The following is a 13,177-nucleotide window of genomic DNA, read 5'->3' on the forward strand; positions in this document are numbered from 1 at the left end:
TCCAGATTGTATTACCCTCATATCCCTCGGACCTCCCTAAGGAGAGAAAGATTGAGTAAATAGGGATGTTTGCTGAAAAATCCTTTTTTTTTTTTTCGTTTTGGGGCCCTCTGGTACGGCCCTGGGTAAACATAGAGATCTGGAAATCACTTTCAAAAATACTACGTAGTGTACTAATTGTGCCAAACACCAATTTCCTATCTTCAATACTAAGGACGGGACGGGAAAAATATTTCCCGCTTCTGCGAATATTTCCGAAATTTCCCAAGGATACTATACAAACTTCGAAAATTTACTGACACGTCCCTAATTATCGTAGGATGATGATATATACGTCGTTCTCTTTAGAATAGAGTAGGCTTATAGATGGTATCACCCGCATGTCCCTAGGACGTTCCTAAGGAGGTGACAAGTGAAGAAAATAGGGATTTTTGCAGAAAAATCCCTTTTCCCCGTTTTGGGGCCCTCTGGCGCAGCCCAGTGTTAACATAGAGATCTGTAAATCACTTTCAAAAATATTCCTTATGGTACTAATTACTTGTGCCAAATACCAATCTCCTATCTTCAATACTAAGGGCGGGAAAAACAATTTCCTCTTCTGCGAATATTTCCGAAATTTCCCAAGAATACTATACAAACTTCAAAAATTTCCTGACACGTCCCTAATTATCGTCGTAGGATGGTGATTCATACGCCGTTTTCTTCAAAATCGGGTAGGCTTTCAGAAAGTACTACTGAAATGTCCCTATCATGTAGCCGAGCGGAGCAAGAATCACGAAAGTGCGATTTTTGGTCAAAAATATCCCTTTTTTACCCTTTTGACCCTCTGAATCCCCCTTCTATGTTGACGAAGAGATCCGAAAAAATTCTCATAAAAACTAATTGGTCCACTGATTGTTCAGAGAAAATGTTAGGATTCTAGGATTAAAGAGAAGCTAACCAAAAAATGTTGAAGTTAGACCTCAGTAAAAAAAAAAAAAGGGAATTTGTAAAATGATGATGTCATACCCCCCCTATGTTCTGACGCTCGGAAGCGTATAGACCCTTCCAAGGCTTTCTTGAATGCCTCCTCTCTTGGAAAATTAACGAAAAAAAAAAAACAACGAAAAAAAACTAAAAAAAAAAAAAAAAAAAAACAACAACGGAATAGCATTTTTAGTTCTCTTTTAATCGAATCTTTAAGACACTACAATATCGGTCGAAAACGACCGAAAAAACTTAAAAGGGTTAATGACGACCTGGGAGTACATGCATGTCAGAACGCGAGAGGCCGTTTAGAAATTCTTAGGAAGATAGATTTAATGGAATAAAGACAACTGTTACTTTTACTTTCCTCAATTGACCAAATCCTATTTTAAGCAGCTTTTATTGTTTATGGCTCGTTACTAATGTAACAATTATTTACGCACTATTAGTAACTACAATACATAAAATATACTATTTAATATAAACACTATATTAAATACTATAGTATGTGGGTAAGCAAATGAGTATTGTGTCTTGACATGTACTTCCAAGAATTGCACATCCTCCGAAAATCCAGGAGGATGCTGACCCCCACTGCGGTCGACCATGACTATGTATTGTCCAAAAGTTCCTAGCTTCTTTGATTTAGACGTTGGTCAGTCAACCAGCTGGGTTCTCTTTAACATACATATATTACTCGTTAAGCTAAGGGAGGAAGATAAACAATCAGGAGTAAGAATAAGGTGCCGAATGAGCCCAAGCCAGTGAGACACCGATTTTACCCAGATGTTTTTCTCTCCTGAAAAAATTTCGTCGTATTCTCTTTTTAAAGACGAACAAGATTACGTATTTCTCAGCTGTAAAGAACACGATACAAATTATTACTGATCTATTCTAATGTCACCATCTAAGTTCTACAGCGCTATGTCCAACATATACTTTATTTTTAATTATTCTGAAACGTAATTAGCACACAATACCTTGAATGATTTTTGATAAAACATGCTTGCAAAAGCATACACCAATCAAACAAATCAAGTAAATCAATACATATTAACTGAAAGAAGGTAACATTTACCTGAATAATCAGAATTTCTTTGATCCTATTGTGTTCTTGCTGCGCTCTTTCTGCCTGCTCCTTCCTTTGTTGTTTTTTAAGTTGTTTCCCTGTGTCCACGGCAAGAATATTAAATTGTTTCGACAAGTCTTTCGCGAATTCCAACGTCTGGATAACCTCATCGTATTTTGCTACTGCCGCCAACTGGTCGCCGTTCAATTCCTTCCCCTTCTTTTGCTCTTCTCTATATCCTTCAAGTCTCGACTGGAAAGATTTACACATCAGTAAAAAAACGCCCTGAACAATATAGCTACACAAGGTGGAAAAATTTTATCCCTTTAGCATTGCTTTTATTTTCACAAAAAGCCACCTTTCATGTATCAATAATTACCTAAAAAAAATCAAAACTTTCGATGCAAACTTAAGTTGTCACTTAAGTACACGAATAACATGTGGTTTTTACACAAAACTCACTATTTATCAAGTTACATTAATTCGCTGTTCCTTATAATTGCCACCTGTCCTTGATAAAGAAACACGTTTATTGAATTGTTGTTATAGATGTACGATCAATGGTTAACAGTTTTGTGGGGATTAGATATTGATATTCAATATATAAATCCTAACAAATTTTTTTGTACACTTGAGTATCTTACTTCATTTAAATTAATAATAAAACAAAGATCATGCAGTTTGTAAAATGAAATTTTGAAAGTTCGGCGGTTATGCATGATTAGGTTGAAGGGAATCGATGATTAATGGAAATGAATGAGAATACGAACAAAAAATAGAAAACGGAAGAATCCTGCGAAACTCCACGAGTACGATTTTCACCACAAATGCAATATGGCTTGGAATCAAAACCAGGGACCATTTCGCAGCAAAATGAAATGAAACGAAATCTTTCAGTTTAACGTCCCATGATAATGCCATTAGGTTGAGAGACATGCGATTGAGGCACGTGAATGATGGAATAATTAGTAGAATTAAAATGTGGGAGGAAAGGGGAGTACCAGAGAAAACCCACGGATACGATGTTGTCCACTACAAACTTGCTTGGCCGGGAATCAAACTAGGGATCCCACGTACCAGAGGTAAATCCTCTAAGTCATCGCGTCTCCACGTAGATCGGTCTAGACTAGTAGTGGCCAATTTATGAACTCAAGGCCTATGAGGATAAGGACAAACTAACTTACCTAAGAGCCAAACAAATTTAAAGTAATACCACGACATTAATACAACGATAGCAATTTACGAACATATTATTACTCGAATGTATGTTTAATGCACAATAAAACAAGCACAGGTTTTAATGGGAACAATGAGGTTCGTCTTTTTCTTTTATAGAAAAAATGAAATGAAATCTTTAAGTTTTACGTCCCACGGTTATGCCGGTTAGGCTAAAGGAGACGGTGATGATGAGAGATGAGTGAAATGGTGGAATGAAGAAAGTGGGAGGAAACGGGAGAACCCCGAGAAAACCCACGAGCACGGCGTTTCTCCACCACAAAGTTCACTTGGCGAGGGCTGGGATCGAACCCGGGACCCCAAGCACCAGAGGTGAACGCTCTACCACTGAGCCACCGCGCCCCCACGTTTTATTTTATAGAAACATGAGACGTACATTTTCACCTGCGGGACGGACGAAACATACTCGCGAGCCACTGTTTGACCATCACTTAGACAATTCGTCGTATCTTACTGAAACAATATATTTCAACATTAGAATTCATATCATCACAAATGGTTTTGCTTAAGAGTAAAAAGTAATATAATTAATAAATTAAGATGAAGTTCTATTGCTTACAAGTATAGGAGGAAGCAAATATCCTTAACGTACGCGGGTGGGTTAGCTGAGAAAGTACAGTTAGTTAACAGACCATATACCAGGGGTGCCCACAAGGGGGGGCTATGACGCAAACTGCGTCATTGAAATATTTGGGGGGTTAAAAATCTATATAAATATGTTTGAGGGGGAAGATTTTTTTTTCATGGAAGAACACCTACGGATAGACAATTGAGGGGGGTGCGTCATGGAGTTGAGGGGGGGCACCACTGCATATACGGATTTTTTTTTTTTTTTTTTTGATAAAACAAGTTAATATTTAAAATCAAGAACTAAATAAATTGAAGTAATAGTGCACTAATACTACGAAAAGCGGAACAAATTTTCAACAGATTGCTGCACAAGTACGCTAACTAGCGTCAGAACACGATAATTTTGTACGTATTCAAATTAGAGTACAAACGGAACAAGGCATAATAAAATTTTCTCCTTCTCGACTAAATTCCATTTTGGGTAATTCTAACTTTACACCTATATTTCGGAGTCTCGACTAGAAGTACCAGGGTTACCATAAAATAAGTATCGCTGTTCAGAGAACGGCGTAACTACTCGACAGAATGCAACCAACTTGGTAGGAATATATTTGGAAACATGCAGAAGCGATCGGCGTAGAAAATAAAATTAGTTCCAATTTTCTCCACCAGAGGTAATTGTGGCGCTGTACAACACCAAGTAAGTGCAGCGTAGAAGAAAAACGACATTAGTGATGCTAAATGATAAGAAAGATTGTAATTACCTCTCCTGTAGGTCTAGTTGCATTGATTACCATGCTGTTAATACTCCGTGGTCAGTGGCGGATTTACGGCCAGGGGCTTTTGAGCTGAAGCGTACCTTTAAAATTCTCGGATATCTTACAAAAACGAAGTTAGATGTTAGTCTTTCCTGTGCTTATAAACTGCAGGCTCCCCAAAATTCGAGAAAGATTAGTGTCAAATCTCGCCTCCACAGGCTACTGTGTTTTTGTACAGTGTTAAGTACGGTAAGTGTGTTATGGACGACAAATATTATTGATATTCAATGAAACAACGGCTTAACTGTGTCCCCTGCGAGTCATGGCATTGATTTGTACTCCTACTCTTCCCGTGGTGTACTGATGTGTTGTGGGCGATGATGGTGAGGCAGGTCTTTGACGTGAAGATCTCTGGGCAAGGAAAATCCATGGTGGCTACTACCGTGTGAGATGAAGACGTTCTAAAGACGGGGCCTACAGGTTAACATGGGATCCGACTCAAGTATCTCTTCATTGGAAATCGAACCCGGGACCCCTCGATCACAAGGCAAAGCGTAGGAAGAAAAAAGCAAACATCAGATCACCATCAATTCACTTCTGGCACATAGTGGCCTCCAAATCCGTATCACTGAAACACATGCAGGAGTGAGTACGCATCTGGAGAGGTAATTACAGCCTTTCTTATTTAGCATCACTAGTGTCATTTTTCTTCCACATTGCACTTGGCGTCGTACAGCGCCATAATTACCTCTAGTGGCGAAAGTAGGAACTAATTTTGTTTTCTACACCAATTGTTTCTGCATGTTCTCAAATATACTACTACCAAGTTGGGCTGCATTCTGTCAAGTGATTACGTCTCCAGAGTTCTCTGAATAGCGATACTTACTTGTTTAGAAGTGTAAAATCACCTGACTTCGGTTTTCGTAAGTATGTAAGATAGATGCAGTCTTCTAAAAACCAAGGTATCATATGCCATACCATCAACCAGATAAGGGGATTGATTGAAAGGGTGTGGCTGAGCGCGTTGTCTTCAAGGTAATTTGCGCCCTTCTGTGACATCAAAAGCAAGAGAAAAGAATAGAAGTACAATATCCCAGGAAAATGACAAATGCAAAGCGCAATCTATAATAAAAAGTGACTCTAGGAGATAAAATATAGTATTTAAGAAATGGGCTAACTCAATACACAAACATAAGGACGGGTTAAAACACATAGGCATGTTAATTTTCTCTGCCGGGGCAGATCGGCAATAGGTAAACGCATATGAGGCCCCCCTTAATTAGTAGTGGATATGACGGTCGAGGATAAGAAGACAACGAGAAATAATTAAAATGAGGAAAAAGCTCTCAACAAAGCAGTCACAACTTGGGCATGTTGCAGAAATGAGAGTAGCATCATCTTCAAGCAAAGTATGCAGATCTGCAAGCAACCAGATAAAAGGAGTAGGTAAGTTTGTGAAGATTTATATCGGCAACGATATATATGGATACGATACTTAAAATCTTAGAAGATAGTACGATTGTTTTATTATCTATCTATTAAAATGCTACAATACCAATTATGAGCAACTGAGCTCCAACCTATAACTTTAGCTTTCAAACCTTTGACTTACGGTTATTTGTGATTTTACATTTATAACAGACAAATATTGTTAAAAAGGTGTACTTTAAATAAATAACTTAAAGAGATCCTTTTCACAAAGTTTATCCTTTTAAATTATTGTTCAAAGCCTTTGCATTTTAATAAGCCTTCTCCGAAATAAATGCAAATGAATTGTGCTGCCATCTCTGGAGTTTTTTAAACTAAAGTTTGTGGCAAATCCTTTCGACAGCGAGATCTCTGAAACTACAGGCTCTAGAAAGAACGTTTTCACTGGTCGATTGCAAATTTTGCGTACATTGTCCAGTTCTAATATTAAAAAAAAAAGGCTATTATTTATTACATTTTTACGGGTACACTGGAAGTGTTGAAATTAAAAAAAAAAAAAAAAAAAAAACTAAAGCATCATATTCTACCTATTATACATTCCAACACCATATAATTGTATATAGGGGCTGCATATCTCTCAGGTGTTAGTTTCATGGTCAAATTATAATGAAAAACTAAGAATAACCATTTCTTCATGTAATTCGAATCTTTATTGTTTGGAGTGTTTTGCCCAATGAACACCATATATTACTGACATAACTGATTTTGTGTGTAATGTATTAGCTTATTTTAAGATGTATAGAGCGATAATCATGCCCTGTTGTTCTGTATGGTTGCGAAATATGGCCTCTTACACGGAACGAAGAACATAGATTGAAAGTATTTGAGAACAAGATCCTGAGACGAATATTCGGACCCAAGAGAAACGGGAATAGGGAAGGGCGGAATCTTCATAACTAGGAACTACACAATTTATACGGTTTATCCAACATTGTTAGAGTTATCAAAATCTAGGAGGCTCAGGTGGGCAGGTCATGTAGCCAGGATGGAAGAAAGAACGCTTTCAAAATCTTAACTGGAAGACCAGCCGGAAAACGACCATTAGGACTTAGGTGCAGATGGGAGGACAATATTAAGACATATTTCGCAGAAATAGAAATACAAATTAGAAACTGGATCCAATTGGCTAAGGATAGAAGTCAGTGGAGAGCTTTTGTGAACGCGGCATTGAACCTCCGGGTTCCATAGGCCATAGAGTTACTTAGTTTATGTATTTGCTTATTACATACTACATGCAAAAAGAAAGAAAACACAGATCATACATGAATTAAAAACTGCAACCGGAAGTAGGCTCAAATCTTGCAAACGGTACGAGATATTGAAAAAGTAATCGAAAAAAATATCCCTTTTACGGTATCTCTTGCCGATTTTTACCAAGACTTCTTTCACTTGTGCCTTCAAAGGGACATGTATAGATGTGAGGAATAACAAGGAGATTCATGTTCATATATGAATGATGCGCTGTGTAAATAGCGCAGGTTCAGCTAGTGTATATATTAAAATGTTAGGTTTATATGTTTGTCTCCAATCCTTTCGACAATGAGATCTCGAAAACCACAAGTGCTTGAAACGTGCCGTTTTCGCTCGTCGATTCCAAATTTTGTGTAGATTGTCCAGCTCAAATTGATTAAAAAAAAAAAAAAAAAACTGCTGTCATTATTTCTTTACTAGTTTTTAGGGGTACACTAGAAGTGTTGAAATTTTAAAACCGTAAAGCATCATATCTTACAAGTTATACATTCCAACACCACAATTGCATACTGGGTAGCATGTCTCAGGCGTTTGTTTCATGGCCAAATGATTAAAAAAAAAACCGAAGGATAACCATTTTTCCAGGCTAAGATGAATCTTTGTTTGGAGTGTCTTGCACAATGAACACCATATATCATTAACATTATAATTAATTGAGTATGTAATGTACTTGCTTATTACATATGCATGCAAGAAAGAAAACTCTGAACATACATGAACTGGAAACTCCATCACGAAGTAGGCTCAAATCTTGCAAACGTCTTGCAAGGTGTGTAGCATGGTAATTCTCATGGTCTTCCTAAATATCCTAAAAATTCCTTAAGTACTTTCCGCAGAGTGCACTTCCCATTCGTGAATAAACTATCTTTCCATAACTAATCGAGGAAAATTAAAACTGGATACTACTATTTTTTTTTTTCGTAGTATCTATAAATGTGACGTCGAATTTCATCCTTCGCGAAACCTACGGTTAGTTTTAAACTTGCTCAACACCAATTTCGACTTTTTTACTCCTACTACTACTACTACTAGGTGTGCTAACTGATACAAGTCATCGTTGATGCCTCAGAGTTCTTCTGCAATCACGCGAATGACAGTTGTTTAAGTGCTTTTGATCATTGTTGTATGGGGAAAAGGATGCCTTTTAATTCCTTTCTAGTCTTCGAAATAACACCGTACGTTATATATAATTTCCTGTACGTACGACTGAGTGCTGTACATTGAATGTGTTGTTCCAGTATTTTCAGTCCTATTGTAAGCACAGCACACAAAACAATCAACGGTTATCAGTAACCCAGACAACACTTAAAACAGCACTCAATAAAAACTTTTAGACAGACGCTCCTGTATCACAACACTACTGGGAAGAGCGCAGTCAGTGACCTTAGTTACCTAAAACAGCGTAAAAGAATACTGCAGTGATTGGCGAACTTTCATTTCGTTTACACCACTGAAATTCTGTCGGAGGTCAATTTCCGTTAATTGCACCTTATGAATCAATATGGCATTAAAACTTTTAATTCTGTTCAACGATAAGCTTCAAAAACAAATCGAAGATTCGTTGTAACTCTTATCTCCTTATTCAATAATGAGCACCAGAAAAGTAAATCGTTACAACAGACAAGTTTGTAAATAGAGTGAAAAAAGGACATAAGTAAAACAAGTGGGACTAAGATGCTATATTTCTTTCTTCATTATTAGTCAGTACATAAAATATCAGTTAATACTTAAGAGGAGCATCTATAGGCAAACGGGTATTATGAAAGAATCGGAACTAAGAAAAGTAATCATCCAGAAGATAATGGGATGTAGTTCCACGACGTTAGTTCTCTGAAAGAAGGCTTTTATACTTGTTTATTCATTTATTTTATTTTGCCAAAATTTGAATAGTTGACTAATTCTGTGTATTTTTTGGGGATTAGTATTTATAAATAAGCTTTTACATAGTTAGGAAGAACCCTTAAAAAGTTTAAAATAAGAATTAACCAGCATGGTACTTAAAAACCAAGTGGATAAAAGTTATAATAGTGTTTTCAAAACTACAAATTGACGTTTGGAGAAGCACGTGATACGCTGTTGCCACTTCGTGCGCATCCTAGTGAATCATCATCAGGAACTGTCCTGTTAGTCGTAACGAAAAGGAAAATTTCTAAATATTGGTTTGTTTAGACGGATTAGAGGATATGTTTGTGGTCCCAGTTTGTGCATGTTGCGAAGGGGGGAGGGCGGCTGTGTGTGTGTGTTGTTTTTAACCACTTCCAAGCACAAAGAAACTAAAAGACTAAAACAGCTTCTTTCCTTCTGAAAACATGTTTACTAGCAGCAACAATGGAATGTTAAGGTCTGTTGCCAAGGAAACCTTCCACCCACTGCTGCTAAAAGGATGTTTACGATTCGACCCTCGCTGAGTGATTGCAATAACTATGTGATGTTGATTCCCTTCTTCAAAACATATCTGCCCCTGTTTTTGAGCTGTCAATTTGATTCTATATTTGAAAGCACTTTAATAGTCTACATATTATCAGCTTTTCTTTCTGGAGTTGGGAAAACTAAAATTGAGTTCTGACAGATAGCAATTGAAAGTGAGAACGGTACTCATACCTAAAACGCGCCACTTGTTACGGTGAAGTACTTACTACACAGTATTTCCACATATAAATTCACTGTTCAATATTTCACCTGTTATGATTATTTGCACATACTCCCTTCATGGTAGTAAACTACAAATGGGCACATTTTTTTCATACCTTATCTGTCAGATGGAAAAAGAAATATCATACCTTATCTGTCAGATTGTACTGTATGGGGCGGAAACATGGACATTACGTAAAAGTGATGAAAAACGACTGGAAGCATTCGAAATGTGGGTGTGGAGAAGGATGGAAAGAATTAGTTGGGTCGAGCGGAAAACGAATGAGTGGGTGTTAGAAAAGGTGGGGAAGAAAAGAACACTTTTAGATATTGTTAAGAAGAGGAAGACAAACTGATTGGGAGATTGCCTAAGAAGAGATTGTATCATGAGGGACGTCATGGAGGGTATGGTGGTGGGAAAGATAGGCAGAGGGCGAAGGAGGACTACAATTAATGGATGATATAAAAACAAAGATCATACGTGAAGACGAAGAGGTTAGCGGAGGACCGTGGAGCATGGAAACTTCTCAGGTGCTGCAAGTGACCTGCCAGTAAGGGCAGAATACCTATTATGATTGTTATCTGTCAGAACTAAACTCCGACTGTATTGACTCAAGAACTAACAGTGATAGACAGACAAAAGGATAACGAAACAAATAAGTTATACTGTTGCAAATTTCAACTTTTGGACAGTTTTGAGATGTTCCCAAGGTAATGGGAGATATCAACATAGGAAAGGCAGAATTTTCAGTGTATCATTTCGCAAGCGAGTTACCACGTAGGCTACCACACTTCAAAGAATATGGACAATTACTACATTATAATTAGATGCCGGATGTTAGGCAAAATGCCTATTCTTTAATATTAAAGATATGATCAAAAATAAGGTTTCGAAGTTTATATGGGGTTGTAGTTTCAATTTACGCAAATTTTATTTTCCTATTTTGCTTATTTCGCTAATTTCTGCCTATATATTTGCTTTAATGCATAACCTTGCCTATTTATGCATTTTCTTCAAAATAAAACTTAATTAGGGGAAAATATATAATTTAGTATTTTACGAAAGGATTCTCTCTCTTCTGAGAAATACAACTATTGTTTGTAGTAATAAGATGTGGTAAAACTTTGTACTGCTGTGTGTAGTGACAAAGTGCTGTAAAGAATGTATGGTATGTCAAGCTTCGCTTTCATATATACAGTAAAGAACGATATTAACAAACAGGTATGTTTCTATATTCTTTGAACATTATGACCTGAATTTATTTTTTAATTGTATTAAGTATTTATCTTCATTATTTCGAGTTACATTTTAGTGTCCATTTTTTTTTTTTTTTTTTAATTTCAAGTGCCTATTTGCCATGTTTTTAATGCCTAAACATCCAGCCTAATCATAACTAAACCTAATTTAACGTTATCTTATTAAACTGATGTAGCAGAACAAGCGGGTAAACTTTACAATACACGCTCCAGGTGCGCATCGATAAGTAGGGCCGCTTTAAAAGGGTACAGAAGAGTAACGTAAGGCAAGGTCGGATTAGGGAACTTTGGACCCCACTTTGTTAAAATTGAGTGTAATTTTTTGTAAGGAAACTAACTTGAGCGGGTATTGTAAAGTTAACCCGAACAAACTTTGCTGGTACTGTAAGATCAAATCTAACTTAAAAACAGGGTGGAAAAAATCATAATTTTTTTTTTAAAAATCATTTTTGTTGGGTTTTTTTATTTAAATCAAATCTTTCTCCTCGTAAATTACAAGTCGCGAACTGAAGAAAAAGCATTAGGAATTAGTATTAAATGCTAATTATGCCATTTAAATGAAAGTGTTAGGGTTGAATTTTGAATTAATCCCCATTTGTTGACCTATATCAATCTCAAACAATGTTTCTTAACCCTTTTAAATTATGACTTTCTTTAAAGGTAAATTATAAACTTTCAATCAAGCAGCTACATCATCATACCTATTTATCCTAGGATCATGGTTCATACCTCATTCTCTTCAGAATAGAACAGCCTTTGAAACGGTAACATTCGCATTTCCCTATAGTGTCCTTGAAGCGGGAAATTGAGAGAAAATTGTTTTTTTTTTTTCTTTCTTCAAACTTTGATCCCCTCTGGACCCCCTTGTGTTAATGCATATCTCAAAATCAACTGGGAAATACTAAGAAGTGTAGTAAATGTGTATATAAAATTTCAAGCTATCTTGAATAGTAAGGGCGGAGAAAATATTTAACAATGAGCTAACATCACCACAATGTCCCAGATAACCCACATGTAATATAAAAATTTGCTCAGACATCCCTATTCATCCTAGGGTTGTGATTTGTACATTATTCTCTTCAGAATAGAACAGCCTTTCAAACGGTGCCATTCATATGTCTCCATCTGAATCGCGAAAAAAACTGTTTTGTTAAATATCTTTTTTTTTCACATTTTTCCCTCTGGATCCCCCTGTTTTCACGCAATCTGAAAACATCTGAAAAATACTAAGGGGTGCACTGAACGAGTGTGCAAGATTTCAGTCTTTTGAATGCAAAATGTAAGCCCGCAAAAAAAGGCATGACAAAAAAACTTTTTAAATTTATGACGTCATCACACACTATGTCTCGACGCGGAAAGGCGTGAAAGCATGTTCTATAATGCCTCCAGTCTTGGAGGAAAAAAAAAAAATTAAATGAAGATTATATTTTTAATAGAATAAAAATAGGTAATATAATTTAAAAGATTAAGCGTTAAGGAAAAAGTATAGCAACGTTTATCAAAATGACACTTTTTTTTTTCACACAAGTTACTGATATTTCGTAGGGGCATATTTTTAACAAATTGGAACTAGCTTGAGGCACGAAATACATAAATTTCGCATAAAGTTATAAATCTTTATATATATTAAAAAAAAAAAAAAAAAAAAAAAAAAAATCGGAGCTGGGAACAGGCGCGCACACGAAAGAATTTTCGTCTTAAATGTCGATGGTGATTTCCCCGTTGGAATAGTTAACGATTTAAAAACCCGAACCCATTGTTACGAAGAGAAGAAAGCAGGATTGGTGTTACCCGTTCAAATCGGGATTTTCCCTAATCATTCAGTGCATGACACTTGTTTTCATACTATGCTGTACATACTGTATATTTGAGTCCCCCATAGCCGAAATAACAGAACAGAAACGAGATTTTACTTATTTTCAATTTAAATTGTTTTATTTCGGAATTTGAT

The 13,177-nt window shown here is 36.3% G+C and overlaps 1 protein-coding gene across 2 annotated transcripts in view; it reads right to left on the bottom strand.

Annotated features, from left to right (window-relative positions):
- LOC145680718 (uncharacterized) overlaps window positions 1-13,177 on the bottom strand; it is a 64,554-nt gene that overhangs the window by 47,498 nt on the left and 3,879 nt on the right. For both annotated transcript variants that reach the window (XM_081751653.1, XM_081751654.1), the window contains exon 2: window positions 2,045-2,287. In XM_081751653.1, coding sequence (XP_081607779.1) covers window positions 2,045-2,287 — 243 coding nt within the window. The remainder of the gene's footprint in view (window positions 1-2,044; window positions 2,288-13,177) is intronic.

This window comes from Thermobia domestica, chromosome 3 (genome assembly GCF_964235325.1).
Source record: "Thermobia domestica chromosome 3, izTheDome1.hap1.1, whole genome shotgun sequence".
In the NCBI taxonomy this organism is placed as follows: domain Eukaryota; kingdom Metazoa; phylum Arthropoda; class Insecta; order Zygentoma; family Lepismatidae; genus Thermobia; species Thermobia domestica.